Here is a 27,023-nt window from a genome sequence, read left to right as displayed (position 1 = left end):
GGGAGCCAAAGAATTGCTTGGCCGGGATTGTTACCAACAGCAGCTTGGTCCTGAGGGACTGACAAAGCAGCAGAAGCCAGTGGAACATGGCGACCCCATCTGTTATTTATACCAGAGGGCTCCTGCTGGAAACTGAGCAGGGCTGCTGCTTCCTTGGCATGTGCTGGGATCTCTGCCAAACACCAGCATTGGTTAAGATCAACAATATGCACCGTGCAACAAACGGACTGGAGCAAGCCAGCCCTGTGACCCTCCACCCAGCCCTGTTTGGCTGGGGAGAGAGCAGTGTTGTTTTGACAGGCACCTCAGCAAGCAATAGCATTTTCCCCAGGTTTCTCTCATTCTACAAGTACAAAGCAGGCAAGGAGAATGCCGTGCCTGGGCTCGTAAATGTTCTAATTATGACGACTGAGGAACCCCCGTCGTGCATCAGGACCCCATTGTGCTAAGCCCTGGTCAGATGCAGAACACAAAGATGGGCCCTGCCCCAAAGAGCTGAATCACACCTCCAAAGAACATGGGCCAAGCACCAGGGTCTCTAAGAGAAAGAAGCTAAGGTGCAGCCATGACACAATAGCCCAGGGATCCTGGGGACTGGCCACAGGACTGCAAAACAAGACCCCAGCCCCACTGACCTGCCCGCTGAGGCCTCTGCCTCATCAAGCCCCTCATCTAACCTCTTGGTCACACGGGGTGATGGAGTTTAGCAGCCACAGTTCCCTGCCACGATCTTTACAAAGCACATGGACATTTCCCTCCCAGCCCCACAGCTCTCTCCGATCTGCTGCTATCCTCCCAGACAGGGCTTGGTCTCATTTTCCTGTTACCCTGGCTACCGAATGCTCAGACCCCAACCCTGGCCCACAGTCCAAAGCCAGCTGCCAAGGCTCCATCCCAGTGAAACTCTGCTGTCCATCCTCCTCCAGCTGGTCCAAGGACGGAAAAGGCTGAAGCATTTTCTGCCCATGCCAACATGATGCAGTAACGGCACCACACAGTGGCCACTTGAAGTATATAGAACAGGGAAAGGACAGCCAGCGCTCAGACCGTGGCTTTACTGTGTCACTGAAACCTTATAAAAAGAAAATGACTTACACTGATGATCTACCCTATCACCTCCTACTTATCTCATCCGTCACTATGCAGGGCCCCCGCTATGGATGGCCACTCATGCCTTGCCATTATCTCAGAGTTTAGTCCTAAATTCACCTCTGCTCCTTAGGGAAAAAAAACCCCTCACTTATTCACTATAAAAACTTGTGGTTTTGCAAGCCCATCAAGTTCTGGTTCTGGAAAGTTGACACGAGAGCCAGGCTTCATTTTCTCAATATCCCCTTTCTCCAAACCCTAGAGTGGGGCCAGGTTTGGAGAAATGGTTCTGGCTATAGCCTCTAATACACATGTAGATCACAAGTACAAAATCCTGAATCGGAGGTTATAGACAGTGGGGTTTCTGTTATAAAAATGGATTGCGGCTCTACAGTGCCAGGTGTGCCCTGCTTCTGCCAACAGGAACAAAATGACAAGATATGGGTTGGGGAAGTTATCCTTGGTAATTATATACCAGTCTCTACCCTGCCCTTTTTTATAAAAAAACTGGGAGAAGAGGCCAGTAATAAAGCTGTAGGAGCATCTCGATGGTGACAGGCTGCAAGACAAGGGTCCAGTCTGAATCCTTATCAGTCTCCAATACCCTGCTCAGTTGGATGTAGGGAGAAAGAGGCCTGACCTCAGTGCTCTGAAACCATCTGTTCTTGCTTCTTTGGATCCTTATCTCTTGCTGAAGCAACTAGAGAACTCCTGATATTGCTGAGAACATACCCAAGTGGTTCCGGTCTGACCCTGGCCAGTGTAAAGGAAAGAACTTATATTCACTCAAATAAGATTCGCATTATGAGATGAGAACCTGATTGAGATCAAAACAAAAATGGCAAATGAATTTAGCTGAACAGCCCTTGATCTGGAAGGTGCCTCGTTACCCAGAGAACAGCTGTGCTCCAATATAACTCTGGTGGACATCTTGTCTTCCTCCACTGCAAATATGTTCCTTCCTCTTTCAGTTCCGCCCTCTTCCTTGCTAAACAACTCCACTTCTCCAACTTATCTGAATCCACAACCGCAATCTCAGATGCCTTTTCACCACCTCTCCCCCGTCTCCACACAGGATTTCACCAATTTCTTCCAAGAGAAAACTGACAAAATACAAGGTGACCTTCCACCTCCCCTTGGTTGGCATTCCCTTCTTCCTACAACTCTGACCTCCTTCTCCTGTCTCCTGTCACAGATGCAGAAGTTTCTCATCTGCTCTCCTTCTCTATTCCCTCTCCTTGTCCATGTGATCCCCACCCCATCTCCTGATCTCCCTCGCATCCAATCGCATTCTCTCCACTACTCTTCTCCTTAACCTCATTCTCCCCTGGCTCTTTCCCCTCACAATATGAGCATGATCTAGTCTCTGCCATCTAAAAATCCCACCCTTGACCCCACCTGCCTCACTAACTACCATCCCATTTCACTTGTCTATTTCATCTTGAAGCTCATTGACTGCAGCGTCTACAACCATGGTCTGGAATTCCATTCCTCCAATTCCATCCTAGACACGCTCCAATCAGGTTTCCACCCCTCACCCTCCACTGAAACCGCTCTTATCAAAGTCCCTAATGACCTCTTCCTATCCAAAGCTCAGAACCAGTACTCCATCCACATTCTCCTTGACTTGTCAACCCTTTCAACACCTGTAACCAACCACATCTTGAAATCATGTCCGTCCGTGGTTTCCATAACTCTGTCCTTTCCTGGCTCTCCTCCTACCTCTCTAATCGCTCCTTCAGAGGATCCTCCTCATGACAGGTCATGATGAATAATCAGCTAAACATGAGATCCCAATGCAATGTTATGGCCAAAGGAGTTAATGTGATCCTGGGATACATAAACAGTACTCCAGTATGAGTAGAGAGGTTATTTTACCTTTGTATATGACACTGGTATGACAGCTTCTGGAACACTGTGCCCATTTCTGGTGCCCACAATTCAAGCAGGATGTTGATAATTTGCAGAATGTTCAGAGAAGAGCCACAAGAATGATTAAAGGATGAGAAAACTTGCCTTATAGTGACAGACCCAAGGAGCTCAATCTATTTAGATTAACAAAGAGAAGGTTATGGGGTGACTTGAATACAGTCTATAGCAGTGGTTCCCAAACTTTAACAACCCGTGAACCCCTTTCACTAAAATGTCAAGTCTCGTGAACCTCCTCCTAAAAATGAATATTTCCAGGGATTTTCTCCCTTACCTGAGGATAAAGTACAAAAGCAGTGATCTTGGAAGTATAAAATTTGTTTTTATGACATGCTTATTACACACTATTATTTATCATTACAGTATTTTATTACATTATGAAAACAGCAACACTCTTCCAAGATCTCACTTTTGCAGCTTGTATCACTTTGATTAAGCCTGTTATAAGACAAGGCTCCTAGGTTTCATCAAGGAGTATCAGATGTGAAACAGCATGAAGGTATTTAAGAAGCCACCTCAAAGAGTTCCTCCTACACAACATTCAGGTCTTGAGCAGTCCAGGCAAACAACGCACGTTATACAAAGCTTCAACTTGTTCTTCATAATAATTTAAAAAACAATACTAGCAGCCTATTTAATTTTAAAAACAGCAAAAAAAATCCATCTCCCTTTCAATTTCTTATAAGGTGTCTTGAAGTTTAAATCTCCTCAGTGTGATAGATTATGCTTGCTTTGATCTGCTTCGCTCTTGGAAGTTCAGGGGCTCTGGGCTGCTGGCCCTGTGCTGCCCGGGGTCCGTAGGGACAGCTCTGTCCACCATTAGAGAACTTTTTCCTGAGAACCCCCTGTAATATTTCATGAACCCCCAGGGGTTCATGAACCCCAGTTTGGGAACTACTGGTCTATAGGTATCAACATGATGAACAAATATTTAAAAGTGGGCTCTTCAGTCTAGCAGAGAAAGGTATAACATGATCCAATAGCTGGATACTGAAGCTAGACCAATTAGACTGGAAAGAAGGCATAAATTTTAACTAACCATTGGTACAATTTATGAAGGATTCTCTGTTATTTGCAAATTTTAAATCAAAATTGGATGTTTTTCTAAAAGATCTGTTCTAGGAATTACTTTGGGGGGAGTTCTATAGCCTGTTATACAGAAGGTCAGACTAGATGATCACAATGGTCCCTTGTGGCCTTGGAATCTAAGTCTCCCCCTCCAGCTTTCTGTGGTGGCTTCCAGAGGGCTCTGACCTTGGTCCCCAGCTCTTCTCCTTCTACAGCTTATCTCGGGGGAATCTCATCCGCAAACACAAATTGAGCTATGATCTCTATGCTGACTTCTCGCAGATCTACCTCTGTACTTCAGACCTGTCTCCTTCTGTCTCGACTAAAATCTCTGTCTGTCTCGCTGACATTCCGCATGGCTGTCGAGCTGTCACCTCAAACTAAACATGTCTAACACAGAGCTCTTAATTACCTCCCTCCATCCCCCGCTGGAAAGCCCTGCCTGCTGCTTCCTTTCTCAATCTCTGGAGACACCACCATCCTACCCATCACTCAGGCTCGTAACCTGGGTGTTATCTTTGACTTGGATGTGTCTCTAAAGGCCATGACATCCAGGTTATGCCTAAATCTTGATCATAGAAATGTAGGGCTGGTAGGGATCTTGAGAAGTCATCAAGGCCACCCACCTGTGCTGAGGCAGGACCAAGAAAACCTAGACCATCCCTGATAGGTATCTAACTTGATTTAAAAAACCTCCAATGATGGAGATTCCACAACCTCCCTTAATTCCCTACTCCAGTGCTTAACAATCCTTATGGTTTGAAAGTTTTTCCTAACATCTAATCTGTCTCCCTTGTTGCAGACAAAGCAGATTACTTCTTGTCCTACTTTCAGTGGACATGGAGAATCATTGAACACTGTCCTCTTTATAACTATTCTTAACATATCTGAAGATTTATCAGGTCTCCCCTCAGTCTTCTTTTCTCAAGACTAAACATACTCAGTTTTTTAAACCTTTTGTCATAGCTCAAGTTATCAAGGCTTTTTTCATCATTTTTGCTGCTCTCTTCTGGATTCTCTCCAATTTTATCCACATCTTTCTTAAAGCGTGGCACCCAAAACAGTATTATATCTGAGACCTCGCCAGTGTCGAGCAGAACAATTATCTTGCACGTCTTACGTATGACACTCCTGTTAATGCACCCCAGAATGACGTTAGCCTTTTTTGCAAATGCATCATATTGTTGCTTCATAGTCAATTTGTGATCCATTATAACCCCCAGATCCTTTTTTGCAGTACTACTGCCTTGCCAGTTGCTCCCCATGTTGTAGTTGTGCATTTTATTTTTCATTCCTAAGTATAGCAATTTTAGGGCGACCAGACAGCAAATGTGAAAAATGAGGACAGGGGTGGGGTGGGAGGGTTAATAGAAGCCTATATAAGAAAAAGACCCCAAAATCAGGACTGTCTCTATAAAATCGGGACATCTGGTGAACTTAAGCAATTTGCATTTGTTTTTCTTGAACGTACTTGTTGAATTCACATGAATTCTCCAATTTATCAAGGTACTTTTGAATTTCAATCCTGCCCTCCAAAGTGCTTGTGACTTGGTGTCATTCACAAATTTTATAAGCCCACTTTCCACTCCATTATCCAAGTCACTAATGAAAATATTGAACAGTACCAGACCCAGGACAGCCCCCTGTGGAGCCCCAGTAGATGCACCCTCCCAGTTTGATAGTGAACTATTGATAACTACTCCTGTCAAGGCTGAATCCCAACTCTGTCCCTCCGAGTGCAGAAGTGGGGCCAGCAAGGATTTTAAAAATTAATCCTTGCCACTCCAGGCTTGTATTAAGGTTGCAGCTTCTCTTTGACCTTGGCTTGGTAAATGCTGCCACCACCCAAATGCAAAAACCCGCCTTGGATCCAAGAAGCAGCACTTGGGAATTCCTCCCTGTGGAGTACCCTCAAGCCCTTTCACCCCCCTCCGGGGAAGTGCTGAGAAAGAAAACAAAGGAAAATTAGCTGTGGCTACCAGCTAATCAAACAACATGCACACACCTCTTAGGACACCAAAAATCCAATCCTGTTCTTAAGTAAAGTGTATTAAAAACAAAACAAAACAAAACAAATACATCTGGAATTTAGACTTTTGCTAGATTTTAAAAGAGCAATTCCAAAAATCAAGAACCCAAAATAGCTTTCTTGGGGGATTCAGCTTAAAGGTTACAAGCAAACAAAAGCATCTGGGGTTAGCACAGAGGAGTCCACAAGCTAATAGGAAATTTAAAAAATAACCTAATCATGTCTAGCTAAACATTCTGATCTACTTACACATTTGGAGTTCAGATAAGTAATTCTAGGCATGATCTGATGATTTATGATCATACCTGGCTTAAGCTGCTTATAGCATGACCGCTCTGTCCCTCCAGCCCAGAGAGAACAGACAAAGGCAAAGTTTATTTCTCAATTTTAAAAAGTTCTAGCCTTCCCATTGGCTCTTTTGGTCAGGTGCCCACTTTTTTTTTTCTTTACCTGGGAGACTTTTTAACCCTTTAGGTAAAGCAAGTAAAGAACAGCTACCAAGAGGGATTTTACAGCTAACTGGCTGGCTGGGTGTCCATCAAAGGGAGCTATCCCCCGCTTTATCACAGAGTTTTCAGTTAGTTTCTTCAATGAGTTGTGCAATGAGTTATAGTAGTTTAATCTAGAACACATTTCTCTAGTTTGCGTATGAGAATGTCATGTGGGACTATGTAAAAACTTTACTAAAATCAAGATATATCATGTCTATTGCTTCCCCCTATTGCTTTGACCTTGTCAAAGAAGGAAATTAAATTTGTTTGGCATTATTTATTCTTGACAAATCCATGTTGGCATTAATTTATAACCCTATTATTTTCTGGGTGCTTACAAACTGATTTTTTTTTATCAATTTATGTCAGTATCTTTACAGGTATCAAAGTTAGGCTGATTGGTTTATAACTCCCTGGGTCCTCTTTGTTCCCCTTTTTAAATACAAGTACTACATTTGCCCTTCGCCAGTCTTCTGGGACTTCACCCATCCGCCATGAGTTCTTGAAGATGATTGCTAATGGTTCCAAAATTGCTTCAGCTAGTTCACCCTAGGGTGAATTTTGTCAGGCCCTACTGACTTAAATATATCTCACGTCTAACTATTCAACCGATTCTTTCCCTGTTTTGGCTTGTGTTCTTTCCTCCTTGTTGTTAATATTGTGTTAAGCATCTGGTCATAATCAACTTTCTTAGTGAAGACTAAAGCAAAATAGGCATTAAGCACATCAGTCTTCTGGGAGTCATCTGTTATTAGCTCTCCTTCCCGCTCAGGACCTACACTTTCCTTCATCTTTCTCTTGCTCCTAATGTATTTATAGAACCTCTTCTTATTGCCTTTTATGTCCCTTGCAAGGTGTAACTCATCTTGTGACTTAGCTTTTCTGATTTTGTCCCCACATGCTTGTGCTATTCTTTTGTATTCTGTAACAATTTGTTCATCTTTCCACTTTTTGTAGGATTCCCTTTTGACTTCTCAGGTCATTAAAGAGCTCCGGATGCAGCCATCTTGACCTCTTAATAGTCTTCCTATCTTTCCTTTGCATCTGGAGAGTTTGCTGTTGTGCCTTCAGCATTGTCTCTCTGAGAAACTGCCAGTTCTCCTGAACATCTTTTCCCCTTTCCATGGGACCTTACCTACCAGTTCTCGGAGTCTGCGACAGTCTGCTTTTTAAAGTATATTGTCTTTGTTCTGGTGTTCTCATTCCTTCCTTTCCTTAAAACCACAAAGCCTATCAGTTCATGATAGCTTTCACCCAAGTTGCCTTCCCCCCTCAGATCTGCAACCAATTCTTCCTTACTGGTCATAATCAAGACTAACATCTCCATTACTGCAGCACACTTTTCTCTGGCCTTGATAAATGCAGTCTTGCCCTCCCCACATCCATTCAGAATGCGGCTGCTGCTGAGACCAATCTCCTATCTGATCCCAATGCTTCACATCCCTCCCCACTGGCTTGTCTATTGCAACAAACATAAGCTGTTTTTCTTCACTTTCAAGGCCCTTCACAGTTAACGCCCACCCTACCCATCATCTCTCATTCACTATGGAGCATACTCACTTCCAATCAGCCCACGATGCCAGCCTCCATCAACCACTTGTTACATTTTCAAACACCTTTGTGCTTTCTCCCAGGCTGCCCCATTTGCTTTGGAAGAGCTCCCCATAAACATATGTAAAGTAACATCATTATCCACCTTCAAATACCTTTTCCAAACTCTCCTTTGCCATGATGCGTATAAAAAAACTTTACCGCGCCTAGGTTGCTGCTGCACTGAGACCACTGCCTATTGTGCTAACCAATACTGTCTCATTGTTTCCTTGTATTCTTCTGTCTGTCTGTACCAACCTGTTCTCTCTTATCTACTTCGACTGTAAGCTCCCTGGAGTAGGCACCATCTTCTTGTTCTTGTTTGTACAGGGCCTAGCACAATGGGGGCCTTGTCCATGACTGATGCTACAGTAATGCAAACAATAAATAATAATAAAACAGTGCAAGCTTCCCCTGAGTAGGAGTGTCTGCGTGGTGAGTCTTCAATCTCCCTCAGGAGACAGCCAATAAAGCAGAAATTTGGTGCCACTGGCAGTGGTGGTTTTTGTGATGTGGACACTTGTTCACACCCAAGCTGTGTTGCCAGATTCCCAAGCTCAGCAAGATGAGTGGAGCTTTCCTTTAAATGCAGCTGCAAGGCAGCCTTTTATTTTTGCTTATCTGGCCAAGACGTTGTTCTGTGCTCCTCTCATTGCACTCAGAAGAGGGATAGATGTTAAAGCAGGTCATTATGACCTCTCTCTTGCAATTGCTTCAGGCACTAAGCATGGGACAGCAGTTGTGGTTTTAAGCAGAGCAGCCTGCCCTAAAGAGTTGACAGTACAAACATACAGACCCAAGCATGAGGGGAAGCAGAGGCTCATAGAGCTGACCCAGCAGAAATAGACCCCTGTACTCCTGATTCTCAATCAGAGTCGTATCTACTAGACTGCCTCCCCAGAGATGGTTGGAAGCACATGGAGGAAGGGTTTGGGGGAAGCTCATGGTGTGTATGCCCTGAAGATAAAGACGGATTTCTCCAGAACTTGAAAACTGTATGCTTAATAGTCTCACCTTGTATGATGGAGGCAGCAGCGACTTCCCAGGAATACTTCCAAGTGATCTTTTCCCAATGCACCGTTAGAAGCTGTCTTGGTCCAAAACACACCAACATTCCAACAACAGGTGTCGTGGGGACTTTTTGGCCCCAGATCCAAATGTTCAGCTTTATCACAATGCAATTCATGGGCCAGCGTAACAAAACACAGCTAAATACAAAGAGGGACTGGTGCTCCTGTTCATCTCCCACAGTGCATGGGGCCTTGTATAAACACTTGATGGATAAATTAGAACGATAACACACATATTCGCATTTGGGATGGGGACTTGATTTTTTTTAGGCACAACCTGGGCAAGACCCGTTTTCTTGGCTGGACATTATTTATGATATATGCATCCAACCCTCACCAACTTCCCCAGCTGTGTGTGGAGGTTCAGCAACCGGGCCAATGAAATGGGGCACAATGAGCAGCAAAGCGCTACAGGATTATTGTTTGGAACAGGTACGAGAAATGACAGTTCTGTGCTAATGAACCTGGGCCTCCATGTGGATCTTTGGATTCAAGGCACCTGTTTCTTACAGGGCTAAAATGAACAGAAAAGAGCTCAGGGCATCTAAAAGCAGATCACACCACCCCATGAAGCTCTCTCCCTGAATAAATACACTCAGCCTATGTTTGAGCCTTTTAATAAAGTGCCGCTGTGTAATTTCAATTATAAATACTCAGGGCTGGCTCTGAGAGACACGCTCCCTTGGGTGAACCTGTTATGGGACAAACTTGCATACACCATCTCACCCCACACTATGCTATCTATACAGCATTATATTAAGCTTTATATGAAGCAATAAGAAATTCAGACTTACTGCTCCTCCCTGGTGTTTGCTGCTCCTTCTCTTTACCTTTCCATATCTGTGTATCTTTTCCTCTGTTGCTATTAACTGCAGAAGAAGCATCAGTGGACAGAGAGCTGCTCCTTCCTACACTGTCACGATCCTCCGGTGCTTACTGTACACAATGAGCTCTGATTACCAGGAGAAAGGCTAATTGGGCATTTCATCCATCTCTACTGGAGGCCAACCCAGAACAGGGCCAAGAATTTGCCTGTCTGTTGTATGCACCTGTTGTCTCTTGTCTGATACTTTGATGGTACGCTCTTTGAGGCAGGGGCTGTGTTTTTGTTTTCTTTGTACAGCAAACAGCACAATAGGTTCTTGGTCCGTGACCAGGGCTCCTAGGTGCTAGCACACTACAAGTAATAATGGACTACGCATCATTTTCTAGCTTACATCTCACTCTTTCCATAGTGCTCCCCCCAGAAAACCAACTAGTTTAAAAAGCTTCACTTTGCATTTAAACTCCATTGCACTCCCATTCTCTGTCCCAGGATGTTGACTGCTGGACTTATCATTGAGGATAGATCCACCACTGGCTATTAGCAGATGGCCAGGGATGCTACCCCATGCTCCAGCTGTCCCTAAACCTCTGACTGCCAGAAGCTGGGACTGTACAACAGGGGATGGATCATGCAATAATTGCCCTGTTCTGTTCATTCCCTCTGAAGCATCTGGCATTGGCCACTGCTGGAAGACAGGATACTGGCTAGATGGACCATTGGTCTGACCCAGTATGGCCATTTTTACAGTCTGTTCAGCAGAGATGATCAGCGGCTCTTTGGATGGTGTTGACAGTCGTCATAAAAAGATCTTCCCAGGAGGTCTTTGAAGAGCAGCTCCTCTGCTCCCAGCTGAGAAGTACAGACTGAAATGTGGGTCACCGGCTATTGTGATGGACACAAAGGGGCAAATAAATGGATAAAGGAAGAAGCTGCGCTGACACTGTGTGAAAACCTTGATGGAGGAAAGAAATCCCTTTCGCTCCCCAATGGGAACAGGCAACAAACAGAAGGGCCTGGGACTGTGTGGATTTGCTGGCATGCTCTAACATGGATGCAACATACTTTCCAAAATAACACGACATTGCAGCCCCCGAGCCCAGCGCCACCGAGACTCAACTTTCACGGCAGCCAGCTCCTTAGCAGCACAAACACACACCAACCACAGACATGGTCACAATTCTGCTTGAAACCAGTCAAGCAGGCTTTTTATTTAAAAAACAAAACAAAAAAATCCCCCACTTCCCCCCCCCCATACCAAATAAGCCTAATGGCCAAAGTATAGATATGGCATTTACATAGGCCATATCTACCTTCCTCAGGCACCCCCGCCCACCCACAGTAATGTAGAGATTTATACGTGTTTACATAGTATAAGGAGACAAACAAACAGTCTTCCATAGTTTGCAGTTGAGGCCTCCAGCCTGCCTGCGATACACCGAGCTGAAGAGCCGCAAAGCCGGGTTTGTTATACAGAAAGTAAGAGTATTGTTCACCCACACAGCAAATGCTAATCGCTGAGCTGCATGGTGAAGGATTTCCATGGAAGGCAGGTACTTTGTAACAATAGGGGAGTTTAATGCTAAGGTACCAGGGAATCATATTTAAAATGAAACTCTGCCCTTCTCCAGTGCCTTCTGGCTTAGGTTCTCAAAGTGCTTTGCAAGCATTAGCTAACTGAGCTTCCCAATCCCCCAGCAAAGTAGGTCAGTAGAATTATCCCCATTTTACAGACAGGTAAACAAGGCACAGAGGTGATATGCCCTGCCTGTGGTGACAGAGCTTCAGTAGCACAGACAGGGAGAGAACCCCTGCTCTGAGCACTGAACCATACTATCTGTGTCTGAAGAGTTTTCTTGTAGATCCCAGATAAAAGGGAGGGTGTTATGTAGTAAAGTTCTCAGCCTCTTCCACACTGGGATCTTCTTTGCCAGCCTGAGACCCTTTTTGATTTCAAATATGGCAAGGGCAGGGCGGTGCAATACCTGGTCTGGGAAAGACTAGGAAGTGGCAGGGGCATCAGACGATTATTTGTGTTCTCTAAGCCAGCTAGTTTATAGGGCTTGTGGTCCTTTGAAGTGTTACCACCACTTATACAGCAGGTGATGGTAACTAACCCATTTGACGCCTGTGCAGTAACCACAGATCAATCCTGTAATTATCACTGTAGTTGGCTCAATGTATTAAGAGTTCTACAGCATGAAGCATTCATTAACACAGTCTCAGCATTTAGTCTAGGGGAAAAAGATCTTCCCAAGAGGTCTTTGAAGAGCAGCTCCTCTGCTCCCAGCTGAGAAGTACAGACTGAAATGTGGGTCACCGGCTACTGTGATGGACACAAAGGGGCAAATAAATGGATAAAGGAAGAAGCTGCGCTGACACTGTGTGCAAACCTTGATGGAGGAAAGAAATCCCTTTCGCTCCCCAATGGGAACAGGCAACAAACAGAAGGGCCTGGGACTGTGTGGATTTGGCACCAAAGACATTGTCTCACTGAAACGGAACAAAGATCAATGAAGTCTAAGCGTGACAGAGAGAGCTGAAATACCATAGGGAAAGCACGCACAGTTTCTATATTTGCTGGTTCAAGTACAAACCCACGTGCACCCTGGTATTCAGGATGGCTAAGCCATGCCGCTGCCCATGCTACCATGGCCACACTGCTGTCTGTACTTGCGCTATCTCTCACCAAGCTAGCATGAGTATGTGTATGCGAACTGAAAGCACAGAAGCAGCCCAAGGCTAGTGAAAGAGAAGGGACACAATTCTGTCTAGTACCTTCACAACTCAAAGAAGACATGAACAAAGTTTTACTGCTGCCCAGCCCACTCTTAACCCATAATCAGCCACATCCATATTTACACAAAGGAGGAGTTTTAACTAAGCAAAGAGATGCAATGCAGCAACATTGTAGGGTTACATTGCTACCTGATTCTGCTGGGAGCATATAAGCACATCACCAATACTACACGAGTTACCTTGCATTGTTGGATCCTATTATAAAGTATTTACCACGGGTCACCAAAAACAATGAGATTATTAGTTACCACATGACCCACAAGCTGCAATCTTATAAAGCTCTAGACAACGGGAAAAAAGAGAGGGGGGGGAGAAAGAGAAATAGACAGGTACAGTACGGTTCTCATTAAGTTTGTGCTCTATAAACTAAGACTGATAATCCTACATATACCTTTGTGATAAAGACTTGATGAATAGGAATGGAGTTAAACGAATAGTTGTCCAGGGGACGGGACTGTGTGCATGGGGACAAAATGCCCTGATATGACTTGTCATGCTGCATCAATAAGGTTGCCAGTATCTGATTCTGTTAGACTTTGCTTTTGTTGGAACCTGTGCAGAATTCCATCTATGGAAACTGTATCTGTGGAGTCACCTCTGCTGTGCTTACTGCTATAGTTAGCATGTGGCAGGTGGGAAGGAGCAAGTGGTAAGCCTCAAAAGTGGGGTTTAAAACTCTTCTAGGATAGAAAAGGCACTGCGCTGAATCCACAGCGAGTTGAATACAAAAGGAAAGAAAGGGATGTGAGGGAATGACAGCCAATCAGATGAAATCTACTTTCTTCCTGGAATCAGCAACACTGCAAGCAAGTGGGGTTAGTCCAGGCAGGCAGGAGGGTGAAAATGTTGAAACATACTTTATTTTAAGTGAAACCTCCAAGCACACCGACATATGCACAGACATGGAGGACACAGTGGAAGTATCTCGAGAACAGCTTGAAAGATAGATGAAGAAACAGGCAGATAAACCATTTCAGAGAGAGTTTAACAAGCCCAGCATGGTTAGCGGATGGGAACTCTTTAAATGGGAAGCAAGGTATCAACAAAAGGCACTATATTCTCCCACCCCAAAGGAAAGCAAAACAAGGGAGAGCCAAGCCTAAGAGAAACAGCAACACCTGAGTACCAGAAAAGTCACACATGCTCCCCCCTCCTTTTTCATCTCCAGGGACCAAGCCCACACTCTGGATTGTACTAGATGATACCAGCACCCATTATAGTACAGCCACCATCTAGCTACTGCCTGACAGCCCTGGGGCACCATGGGAACAGGGGTCAAGAGAACCATTTCCCTGGGCAGTCCAGTATGAAATGCAGAGTTGTAGTCTGTGCTGGGAAGAGGCGTGCAAGCATTCTCCCACACCCTTCTCTCCCACGATCATCCGAGTTGTCTTTGCCAAGCCCGTTGTGAACCATGCTGCATATAGTTCTCTCCAGCCACTGAAATGAAATGTGACAGAGCTTGCCTGAATCACCATCAGCCACAAGTCTGAGCAGGGCCCTGGCCCAGCACAGAGGATCCTCCATTCTTTTAGTTTATCTTTTTTTAAAAATAAAATGATATTTAAATTAACACCCATCATTGTACAGGAAACAAGAGGTAAAAGGACTGTGTTTGATGGTACAGGCAAGCAAGGCACAAACTTAACTAGACTGCGACACATGGCCTGAGTGAGCATGTCAATGCACACACAGCTATATGGACCTGATTTTGCAGTACTGTTTCTCCTTGTCCCTATGGTTTCCTGTGTATGGCTGGACTTGGCAATACAGTATCAGACATTTAACAGTGACCCTGAGCCACCAGGAAAAGCAACTCTTTTTGTTATTCCAGATTCCATTTGGTGAGTGGGGCTGGCATCACTTCTTTACCTGGATCGTGGCTGAATTTCCTCTGGTTTCCCTGTTGTTGCATCAAAAAGCCTAGTGGGCACCAATAATTTTTCTAGGATAGGGAGGGAACTGCGTTAGCCAACATACACCAAGAAGCTTGTTGAGAAACAACTTCACATGTCCATCTACAGGGGCTGGGCTGCCATAGATGGACAAAGGAGGAAAGTATTTCCTATGAAGGCGGGAGCAGACAGAGCAGGAATGAAGGCCTAGCTGCGTTATGTCAAGCCTGCTTCTTGAATTCTGCCTCAGGAATGGTACAAATTGGAATGTACAGTATCTCGCATATTTTTAAGCCAACATTATGGAAAACTATAAATTAATAAGCTAATTAAATACTCGGGTGAAAGAACAGGAACCTTCAACTGTGTAAACTGAGGGCAGACTATGGCTTCTTCCTTAGATAATTGGAGGGAATCCAGCCCTCCCAACAAGGTCCCCCAGTTAGGACCTTGCAAAACCACCAGCCGCTGCTGTTCTTCTCACGAACTTCAAATAAGGTCCCTTCTTTAAAGCTGCTGGTCTCTTCGTCTCCTTCAAAATCTGCCACAGCCACATAGAGGGCTTCTTTGGAGATATCTGGATTGGTGAAGGGGGCAGCTGTCCTCTCCCTGGCTTCCCCTCTCTCCACCTGCTTGGATGTTACCTTTGGGCCTAAGCTGCTTTTCCCTTTGGCTTCATCTTGGCACACAGCAGGCAGGAATGGTTTGGCCTTTGGTGGAACTAGCATGGGCCGGCCAGGCACCGAGGCAGCTCTGATTTCAGGCACTTCCCTCTGTGGGGCTTTCAGCTCTGCAGTGGGACCAGAGGAGGAGGATACCACTTTCTTTGGTGGAGGAGGTCTCCTGGGTGGCACCACTGGCCGCTGAAGTGGCGGCTCTCTGGGAGTCGGGGAGCTGTTCTTGGGCTCACTGTCGGCCATCTTTGGCAGGCTAAAGGGAGCTCTGGGTGGAGCCTCCTTTGGGATCTGGCTGTCCTGTTTGGTTGGGGGTCTGTTCTCCACGCTCGGTCGCTCCTGAGGCCTACCAGAAACCTCTGCTGGGAGCACATTGTTATTGAAGACATTTTCAGTAGGGATGGGATCCTGCTCAGAGGGTTTCTCTTGGGACTTTGCAGGTCTGAGCTTGCTTCTCAGATTGCCAATGTCCAGTTTATCATCTGCCTGAGGTGGGTCTGTCCTGGGGGCTGCAGTTGGTTTCGGCCTGATCTGAGGTTTTGATTTCAAGAAGGGATTCTGGGTCATTGGCTCAGACTTGTCTTCTGGGGGCTCAGCTTTTGGCTTGGCTGGCTTGACAGTGGGTCGGAGGTTCGGCTTCTTCACTTCTTTGGCTGACACCTTGTGCCCGCACTCCAGGCCCATTTCATTTTTCAGCTGGAACAGTTTTCCCTTTTCTGTTTTCAGCTCTGGCTTCTTGCTGTCCCTCGGGGCGGCTGTCTGCTTTGGAGGGATCATTGGCAAGATCATGCCCGGGGGCTTGGGTGGAGGCCTTTGCCTCTCCGTTAACTCACCTTCAGATTTAATGATCGACTCCTTCCTGGGTGGGAGGCTGGGCTTCTCCTCTGTATCCGGATCAGAGATCTCCTCATACCCAGCGGCTACATCACCGCTCTCCGAGGGGGCACTCTTGAGAGCCTCCTTCCCCTTCCAGTCTTTGGCCCATTTCATTCCAAAGTCTATACCATTAGGTGGAGCTTCAGGCAGAGGCCTGGATGGCCCAGTGGCTTCTTCATTGGTGTTACTCTCTGCAGTGGCCTCGCCAAGCTGGAGCTGGGCCATCTCATTAGGCAACGGTGCTAGAAAGTTAGGTCTAGAAGCATTGCTAGTTTTCTTGTATTTATCAATAAAGGTAGCTGGGGCCCAGCCTTCCTTCTCCTCAATCTGAATGTACCACCAGCCACTCAGGTTCTTCTCGATCACCTGGAAGAAGAAACACGACCATCATATCTTAGAAATACATAACCAGGCCTCTCTGCACAACAGCCGCCTATGAATCAAAGGGCAAAAAAAGTGTGGCCTAGAAATGGGGGCTCTCACCTCTGAAACGTTGGACCATGAGCATGAAAGGGAGGCAGCAGATACAATGGGCCAACACATAATAATAATAATAAAGATAATAATACCACCTCTCGTCTATAGCACCTTTCATCTGGAGATCTCAAAGCACTTTATAAGAGAGGGAATTATCCTTGTTTTACAGGTGGGGAAACCGAGGCACAGAAAGGTGAAGTGACTTGGCCCAAACTCATCCAGCAGGGCAGTGGCAGAGCCAGGAACAGAACTCAGGTTTCCCCAAGTCCCAGTCCAGTGCTCCAGGTACTAGACCTCACTGTTGTCACCTCCATAAGCCCAGTATCAAAACTTGATATAGTCACAGAGGAAGTGAGTTTAACAGATTTAAATCAAGTTTTTATTACTGCCACATCAGAACACTCCACACGTTGGACATGACTGGCACTGCAAGAGCAGGGGGCCTGCAGGTGGAGTTTCATGAGAAGAGGTGAGGATAGAATTGCAAGGGGTGCCCCGGGTCAGGGCTGAGATGCATTGGCAGAGCTGTTTGTTATTTCAATCCTGGGTGCCTCTCACTACAGAGGATGCTTCAGGTCAGCAGAGAGGTGGATTGGCAGAGCAGTGGGGCTGGAATAGCAGAAGGGCTGCAGGTCAAGACTGAGGTGTACTAGCATATGTGCAGGGGGGGAAGCTGTCTCAGTGCCTGCACTCTGCCTGGCCTTAGCTGATTCTGGCCCATGTTTTTAAATCCACATGTCCATTTGGAGATACAGGGTTCTCTACATTTTCCATTTTCATGAGCACCAAATTCACAGTATTTTTCAAAAGAAAAAACATCTCAGGCACACCAACACAAGAGGGACGTTCTCCTGAGTTCAGAGTCACCTTTCAGCTCTATCTGACCCTGAACAGGAGACTAGGACAGTCTGAGATTTTTCAAGACTTCAGAGGGGAAAAAAAATCAAGACACATAATGCAACTGGCCACTGGGTGACACTGTTGAGCCATCCAGCCAAGACAGTTACCACACGCAGTTCACTGAAACCCCCAGCCACTGACGGCATGGTAAGTTAGATTGTCCTGGGTCTACACTAGAAAGGGTTTGCCAGTGTAGCTATACCAGCAAGTGGAGATGCAGCTTCCACTGTCCAAGTGAAGATGCAGCTTTTATACTGGCAAGAGAGTCCTTCTGCCAGGATAGCCTATACCAGGATTCTTTTGCCAGTATAATGGCATCTGTGTTAGGGCTTCTACCAGCACAGCTACGCCAGCGGGAGTGTGTGAGATTTTTTCACACTCCTAACAGACACAGTTATGCTGGCAAAACTTTTAAGTGTAGACCAGACCTGTGACTAGGTGAACGAAAGCCCCATCTCTGGAAGGAGGAAGAACCTACCATTATTAGTCAAGAGGCTTCCAATTGCCTCTGGTGCAGGAGCACAGCACCCTGGCACTGGGCCAAACACACGAGTCCACTAGGGCATTTGAGGGTCAGAGGCTCCAAAATGCTATGAGCATGTGGAGGATCCCTTCCATGTACCAGAGACTCATTTTGCCTGGCACAGAATCAACCCTCCAAGCGCACAGATGGGGCTACCACCAGGAAACCACCCCCAGGGCTACCACGTCTGATGGGGCTACCACATCTGGAAACCACCCCCAGGGCTAACAGGATTTGGGAGTGGTGCGACACACAGCCCACCAGGACTGGAATCCACCTCAATAGGCCATAAAAGCATAAGAACAGCCATACTGGGGTCAGACCAAAGGTCCATCTAGCCTAGTATCCTGTCTTCCGACAGTGGCCAATGCCATGTGCCCCAGAAGGAATGAACAGAACAGGTCATCATCAAGTGATCCATCCCCTGTCGTCAACTCCCAGCTTCTAGCAAACAGAAGCAGGGACACCATCCCTGCCCATCTTGACTAATAGCTATTGATGGACCTATCCTCCATGAACTTATCTAGTTCTTTTGTGAACTCACCCATGGAAAATCTCAGTGGGGGTTGATGAGAGGGTGATCCCAGACTCACTCACGGTGAACTGAATGGGTGACTTAGAGGGGGGGAAGATGGCATGTAGTCTTACCTCCACTTTCATTCCTGCGTGGAAGCTGATGCCGTCGGGGATGATGGTCTGGAAGTCAGCAATGGTGTAATATTCTTCTTCCACTTGGGGAGGGACAGGAGGTTTAGGCAGGTTCAAACCACGTGGCTATTGCAATAAAAAACAATAATCCAGCTCATCTCTTGGAAGACATGTTCGAACACCTGCATGGATGGCTCACATTGGCTAACTAGCCAGAGAGAAGCAGTCTGCCAGACATCATCACTAGGTGACCCACTTAGCACATAGAGCACCCACATAGACATTAACCCTGTTTTCAGGCTGGACACAAATTTGTCCAGATTGCTTTCAATGGCACATCTGACCCAGTTATTTTCCTGTAGGCTTGCCAGCCCCAGGGAAAGGGAGTGGGTTTGCAATCTAACCGTGGCAAGTCTAACCTATGGGATGAACAATTTATTCAATCCAACCATCCCCTTGACTTAAAAAACAAAGTTTTGCTTCGAGAATAAATACAACCAGATGAGTGTTTATGGCTGCAGGGAGGCCCTACCCTTCATTAGATCCATCTGCATGCAACAGAGCTGTTGCACATGAAGAGATCCCAAGCAGGGAAAGTGAAGGAACCAGAGCTCCCTTCTGAGAGAAATCTCCCATCTCTTCTGCCCCAGAAGCTTTGTTCTCCTGGATCCAGAGCCAAGGGAGACACAAACGTCTCTGGCAGAGGGACTTTTCCCCTGGGGAGGTGGCAGTGATGGCAAGTGGGACAGCTGGGTCCAGTCACTTACTATAGTGAGATCTCGGCGAGGAGGAGGCCTCTGCCTCATCTTTGGCGACTCTGTGGAGAAACAATTCCAGATTCCATTGAGGTTTGAGGCAGTGTCCAGACACATTACCAAAAGGACACGTTTCAGAGGAGAGCAGCAATGAACCCCACATCCAAACCTTATGCCCTTCCCTCCCCACAGAGTGCAGCTAGGCTGCTCCTGCTTCTCATTTCTCCTAAAGCAAACAGAGTCAGACAGAGCCTAATCCATTCAGGAACTACAGGGACCTAGAGCCTTTCCAGCACACCCAGCCCTTTGCAGAGATGCCAGTGGAGCCCAACCAGAAGCGAAAGCCACAGTGCACAAGTGGGCATGCATGGGGAGGGGGAAGCTGGGTGGCATGTTAATGCACTTGCCTTACCCATATAGAAACCTGCATTCAAACCCGGTTCCAGTGGTTAACCTTGCAGGGACAATCCAGAAGCACCCACCCACAGCTACCAAGGGGGATGAGATGTGCTTCATTCATGAGAAAGGAGAATGGGAAGACTTGGTGGAGGGGGAGCAGAACCCATGTTGGTCTCTGCCCCATAAGAGAGATCTAAAGATCTCAGGTAACTACACAGAACGATCCTCACTGGCTCCCAGGCCAGTCTCCCTGATCTCCACTAAGAGCCTCGTTCTTAACACAGTCATGTCCAGACGTAGTGGCAAAGCACCCAGTACCCAGGAGCCCTCAGAAGGGCAGCTGGCTTCCTCTCCTGCACCCAGCTGCATTGTTCAGCAACACATCCATGCTGCAGGAGCTACACCAAACACCCAAGTTTAGAATCTCCCCACTACCCACTTACTGCGTCGAATGTCAGCCTGCGGTAATGGTCGACCATCAAACCTTCCCTCTCTTTGGTTGTTGGGCCCGTCCTTCTCTCGGCCTGTTGAGTTCTGCTGCCGGGGAACACCATCCAGATCCAGGGCACATGAGTGGGTGGATGAGCCAGATCCTAATTTCTGTGTAAACATCTCTCCAGTTCCTTTCTTCAGATAGGATGCTGGAGCCCAGCCCTCTTGACCCTGATACCTGTAACAATGGGATCCTTCCTTCAGCCTCATTACCTGGGGCTCGTGCCAGCGCCAACCTCTCTTACTTTGGCACCTCCTACACCTCAGAGTTCTGCCTGCTCCAGTGAGCCAACCCATATGTATGCCCAACTATGTTTGGGCGGGGGAGTGGCTGGGTCAGGGGATCAGTGCTGAGTCACAGAGACATACAGTGCAAGCTGGCAGGTCTGGGAGGTGCTGACCAAGACTTGTCCACACAGGCCTCTGTGTGAAACGAGTTTGTTTGGTTTCAGTCCATGTTTCCAGGGGCCAGGTGTCCACATCACAGAAAGCTCCACTGCTGACTGGCTCCCCTTTGCAGGCAGACTCAGCATAGAGATCTGGGACTAAGTGGGCAATGAAATCTCCTCTCCTCCCTCCCCTTCAGGAATGGCTGAGATCTGGAGTGAGGCACAGTGGCGGAGCAACGTCAGGGGAAACTGAACAGCTGCTACTCCCCATTATGTACCTGCTCTTTGGATTAAAACACAGGCATTCAGTGTGCAGGGCTGTCCGTCTGGCTCCTTTCCCTGCACTAAATTCACACGAAGTCTGGTGGAGAACCCAACCCCCTCGCTCTGATTGAAAAAACATCCATGCACATGGGCCTCACGTCAAGCTCAGGAGACCTCTCTCAGCTGGCTGGGGGTGAAGTCATAGGGCTCAGATGGCACCAGCTGCTGAGCTTGTAATTGGCTTGAGCTTTTCACAGCAACTTTTTCCAGTTTAAGAAATCAATGTGCATATTTTTGGCCTGGCTGCTGCCAATGCCACAGGTTCAGTGCAAGGTTAAGAAAACCAGGACACCTCCCACCCAACTCCGCACATGCCCTTTGCTAGCCTGTAAACACCCGCCCAGCCTTCGAGACTAAATGAGCCTCAGCCCTGGATGCTCAGAGACTTTTCGCCTGTGAAACAGGCTGAGGACAGCAGGTCTGGCCTGGATGACAACGTTTCAACAAAAGCCTCATAATACAGTCGGAGGATCTAGCCTGCATAGATGGCCTTCATACAGGACATACGTACAGTCACCAGTACACTGGCATTTCCATGACAATGATGCATGCAGTAAGATTAAGGGGTTGATATAGGTCTCCCGTATGCTGTTGAGGTACTACCATGGTGTCATTGCTTCCCCCAACACAATTAAAACACAGCTCACCCTTGCACCAAGATGGGACTGATCTGTGTTTTAACCATGTGCCTGAGCTGTGCCAGGGCATGGGACCTTAACAGGGCTGTAGTGGTTTGGGAATGAGGTAAGACCAAGTCCTGTCTGCACTGCAACAGCAAACCATGTTGATTGGGGTCATATAAGGACTTGGAGAGATACATTAGACAGAGACAGTCAGGCGAGAAGACAGAGCTGTGTCTGAGACCATCACGTACCAAGGTCCTCTGCCACGCACAATAGCTTCTACAGTGCAGAAGTGCCCTTAACTACCACCCTTTTCCTTTTCCCAAAAAAACAGGCAGAACAAGGCTGCCAAATTGGCATCTCTTCCTGCTTGCTCTACTGTTAGTGCCTTTGGCATTTTAGCAGTAGTAATAATACTGTGCATTTACCTGACACTTTTCTGAAGTGCTCTGAGATCTAGGGATGAAAGATGGGCAAGGATCATGATCATGGCACCCATTTTACAGCTTGGATAACCAGAACCCCGAGAACCCCAGACCACACAGTGAGTCAGCGGTAGGGCTGGGAACAGAACCCAGAGGCACCAACGCCCAGTCTTTCACTCCAGCTACTGGCTGTTTCCCTAATACATTGAGCTAGAGGATGCCACCCTCTAGGATTTTGGAGGAAGCCCCCCTCAGGCAAAAACCTTAAAAAGATAGTTCAGATTATTTCTCCCACACACTCAATACCTCCCCCCCACGCCCAACCTTTGTACAAACACCACCTGCATCCTGTGAGACTAGTAAGAGGGAGGAAGGTACCTGATTTTCCACCAGCCCTCAAGGTTTTTCTGGATCACCTCTACCACAGCCCCTTTGTCTAGGTTCATTTCATCCTCGTCTCTAGCGGTATATGGGTAAATGACTGTGTACTTCTCCTCTGTTAAGCACAAACACAGTGTCATAAATGGATTATTTTAGGAACACCAACATTCATTAGAATAGGAGCCACGCTAAGAGTGCACGCGTACACGCGCACGCACACTCCTTTGGAACAGACTTGTCGGTAAAATACATTTCCAAATGCTGATGGATTTGCTTTGAAATGTACAAGTGCAGACCAGTTCACCAACACACTGGGCAGGGCCATAGCGTCCCAATCTGCATTCCATATGGTAGGACAGACCTGACCCAGGCAAGGTTGACTTAGCCCTCTGAATAGTTCCCGTTTTCCTTCAGGGTTGTGTCCTCTGTTATTTCTAAAGCCTCAAGGATTCACGCCACCCCTCGCTGCTCTGAATCCCTATTTTACAACCACTATTCTTCTAGGGAAGCAGGACTGGATATGACCCCTTTCAGAAACCCAGCTCTCTTGCCACTCCCTTAGCTCACAGCCAATCTGGGGATTGTGCTTCAGAGTGTCCATTGCTTTAATCTAAATCTTCCCACCTCTCACATCCACCCAGTCACTGAGCCACCCCGATGCGCCATGATGCTGTGTTAGCCATAGTTCAGACAGGGGGCACCATGGAACAATAATTCAAAAGCACAAAAAGAAATAACTTCTCATGCAGATATCTCAAATCCCTCTACAAAGGTAGGTCTGTGCTAACACACCCTTTTACAGAGGAGGAAATCGAGCAGAGCGGGGAAGTGACTTGGCCAAGGTCACACTATGAGTGAGAGGCAGAGCTGGGAACAGATTCCTAATCTGGTGCCCTATCTCCTGGACTGAGGGACTGCAGGCAGGGATATGGAAGTCTTCTTTCTAATGGGGAAGGAGATGCAAGGACAAAACACTCTGCTAGCAACACCCACTTTGCAAACAAGATGCTAGAGATCAACCAGCTGTCCCTTATTTCCTCATCTCCCTCCCTTTGTCCCTGCTTTTGAGGGGCAAACCCATGCAGGGCTTGCACTTAGCTGGTGCTGGAACAGGATGCAGAACACCTGGGGAAAAAACTCAAAACTCAGAAATGATGCAGTGTCACTTTTCTCCACCTTACAGTTTTCCCACCTCTGCATCCCTGGAATGGAACTGCCCACTGGAGAGCTGGAAGCTCGTTTTCCATATGACTCTCCACCCACTTTGCATGCTGAGTCAAAGCTAAGAAATGTCCTGTCACATCCAGAAGCTCTTAGCTGAGCCCTCCTAACCCCCACTGAAGTGCTATGATCCAGGTTCACAGCCCAGTGTACAAGCTCTGCACACATATGATATCAGGGAGCAGAAACTCCTGCCTTCAGACGCAGAATAGATAGGCCTTTACCCAATGAGCTAAAGGAGTAGCCAGCAGAGGGAATGATTATTGATGTGAGCAGGTTTGACAATACAGCCAGCAGGAGGCAGCAACGCGCACAGGCACAGCTGGAATGCAGAAGGCTGACACAAGCAGAGTTCACCACATGCAAGGCATACAAATACCACAGGCTGCAGCGCATGCAGACAGACACAGGCAAGGCTCCAAGCACAGAACAAAGGCAGCGGAAAAAGTCTCTATAGCGTCCACCTTGACCCCATCCACTGGTGTACAAGTCCCCAAGAGTCCGACGGCGGCCAACATGCCTGGGCAGAGACCAGTATCTCCAAGGGACTGGGAGGAGCACGTCAGGGAAGCAGGAGAGGGACAAAAGAGGACGTAAGGAGGCAGCACCAGACCTTATATTCTCACCCGTAGGCAGAAGACAGGGATGACACCATGGAGCTGTCAGATTGTACTCATCTGGGTTTCAGGTCATGGATCCCCCTCCCAGGCTGTGGAGTAAACCTGACTATGGACCTAAATTAAGCCCAGACTTGGAGCTCCAGTTCCTAGAGAGATCAGGATGTGCTGCATGGGAGCATGGGGCACTTCCGAGTTATCTTAAATAAAGCTTGTACTCTTGTTATTCCAACCGCATGTGCCACTGTATTCTCCTTTCTCCTGCCTACCCCACACAACACTCTAATAAGGGGAAGGCCGTAGCTCATGTGAAATAGGAGAGGAGAGGCAAGCCCCGCAGAGGCCCTGATGTTCTTACTAATAGCAAGTGAACAGCTACACAGATAAGGGGATCCAAATTAGGGCTTGTGGCTCCCCCAAGGTTGCAGGACTGGGTGTTTTGGGGAGGTGGTACACACAGCCCCTTTTGCGGCAGAAGGGGAGGAGCAGGCCACTCATTCAAACCCATCAGCATCCAACTGCTCTGCCAGTGGCACTAGAGCAGCTGGCTGCAGTTCTCATCTTGACTGCTGGTGGGAAGACAGGGAGATTAAGACCATGCCTTGTTAAATGACTCGATCCAAGGTCACTTGTGGGTTTGTTGCCCTGGGCTCCATCCCACTCAATGGAAAAGGTCTAAGTAGCCCAGGAAGTCCCCATGCACACTGGGATAGAGTGGTGGATCAGTTCTTCTCAAACTGGCTTCTTACCTTCTTCGGGCTGCATTGAGAATTCATCCTGGACACCATCCTGAGCTTCCAGGCACGTAGCCGGGACCCAGCCTTGCTCATCAGATGTGCTCACAAACCACCAGCCTGAAATAAGTAGCAGACCTTTTAGCTGGGGGCATCCATTTTAACCTGCACCCACAACCACCAGCTGACAACTGTTCTCCCCAACCAGTCAGGAGTCCGCTCAACCATGCTCCTTGCCTGGTCTGTATGCAACAGGCTGGAAAGTGGGTCTACACCTGGGTGAACCCACAGCAACAGGGCAAACGGCTGCATGAGCATCATGGACCACCTTACAGGGATTTACAGTTTGAAGGGAAAGTGGTCAGGCTTTAAAAGACCACAGTTCCTCCCCAGGTGTCGCTAGGAGCAGCAAAGATTCTTAAAATGGAATGGACTTTAACATCTAATTTACTTTTCTTCTTTATACTGTTTTTTTCCCCTGCACTTCCCTCATCTTATTATCCAAGCCCAGCCTAATTAGCAGAGATGAATGAATTTGGCTGCAAATAAAAAAAAAAATACTCCACTGGCTCCCACCACTTGTGCAGTCATGAAAACAGCCAATTTTAAAGACCATCTGTGGAAAGCAAATTCAGAACTCAAACATGAGTATTCTCACTGGAAACCTAACTATCCAGAGGTCACAAACAGGACCGTGTGTCCAATCAAAATGAATCAACCCCATTCCATTATCAAATACACAAGCCATTTGTTGAGAGAATAATCTAAAACATTATTTGTAAAAACAAATCTGTGAAGGACAGGAAAATTCGAAGGAAACATCAGCAGTTGCTCATGTACAATCTGCTAACAGAAAAGTAGGCTGAAATCTAGTGTGTTGTTTTGTGTGTGTGATGCATATATATATTTGACTCTGATAATTAGTTTAACTTTTGCTGCAATGTCATCTTTCTGGTTCTCAAAAATTAGGAGCTAATACAATTAATCTTCTTGTGTTTGGGTTTCCAGAATGTTAAAATTCAAAGCAAAAGCTATTTTCAGATTTCTTTGTTAAATCCATGAAGTAATTTCTATTACGTCTGTAAGCTAATTCTCTTTTTAAAGAAATCCCTAAAACTGGGCCTAAACCACTCACATAGTCCCTTCCAAGTAATTAAGTATGTGCTTCACTTGAAGCATGTCAGTTATTCTGTTGACTTCAGTGAAGCTTCCCCTGTGCTGAAGTGCCTTGCTGCACTGGCATTTCATTCTCCATTTCACCCCTGTCCTTTTCAGCTGAGGTCACCAACAAGGGGGCCATCTTCGGGGCTGATTTTTGTCATGTGGACACATGGGCCAAGATATCTGGAAACAGGAGCCTAAAGTTAGGCTCTTAAATCCAGACTTAGGCTCCTAAATAAGTGGCTCAAATTTCAGATGTGCTGTGCACCCACAAGTCCAACAGAGGTCAACAGAATCTTCTGGGTGCTCAGCACTGTGGATAACCTGGCCCATAATTTAGGGGCCTATATCTTGACTATGTCCACTAGGAACAGCCATTTCACACAGGCCCCCGGCAGCCTTCAGATGGCAACACTAGCAGTCACTGCCGATGTGGGCAAACTGAGAGGACAGCCTTAGGAGACCCCTTGGAGATGTCCAGAGGCCAGCTGGCTCAAGGTATTTTTATTTCCATGACGACACTCTGGGGCTATCACCCACTGTGCTTGGGACCCTGCTCTGCTACTGATGAGGTTGATTCAAAACCATTTTTTTAAGGCCACGTGTCTGGGTCCACAGACA

At 46.9% G+C, this 27,023-nt stretch overlaps 1 protein-coding gene across 5 annotated transcripts in view; it reads right to left on the bottom strand.

The window, feature by feature from the left end:
• Positions 1–11,260: 11,260 nt before the first annotated feature.
• The window catches only part of SH3PXD2B (SH3 and PX domains 2B), a 125,551-nt gene continuing 109,788 nt past the window's right edge, over positions 11,261–27,023 (bottom strand). For all 5 annotated transcript variants that reach the window (XM_045027541.1, XM_045027543.1, XM_045027546.1 and 2 more), the window contains 6 exons: positions 25,257–25,361; positions 22,667–22,784; positions 20,479–20,705; positions 19,649–19,698; positions 18,882–19,007; positions 11,261–16,699 (listed from right to left, as the gene is read on the bottom strand). In XM_045027541.1, coding sequence (XP_044883476.1) covers positions 15,167–16,699; positions 18,882–19,007; positions 19,649–19,698; positions 20,479–20,705; positions 22,667–22,784; positions 25,257–25,361 — 2,159 coding nt within the window. In that variant the 3' untranslated portion in view covers positions 11,261–15,166. The remainder of the gene's footprint in view (positions 16,700–18,881; positions 19,008–19,648; positions 19,699–20,478; positions 20,706–22,666; positions 22,785–25,256; positions 25,362–27,023) is intronic.

This window comes from Mauremys mutica, chromosome 8 (assembly GCF_020497125.1).
Source record: "Mauremys mutica isolate MM-2020 ecotype Southern chromosome 8, ASM2049712v1, whole genome shotgun sequence".
In the NCBI taxonomy this organism is placed as follows: Eukaryota; Metazoa; Chordata; order Testudines; family Geoemydidae; genus Mauremys; species Mauremys mutica.
The sequence above is the reverse complement of the archived record's forward strand: the minus strand, read 5'-3'. Positions and strand labels throughout refer to the sequence as shown.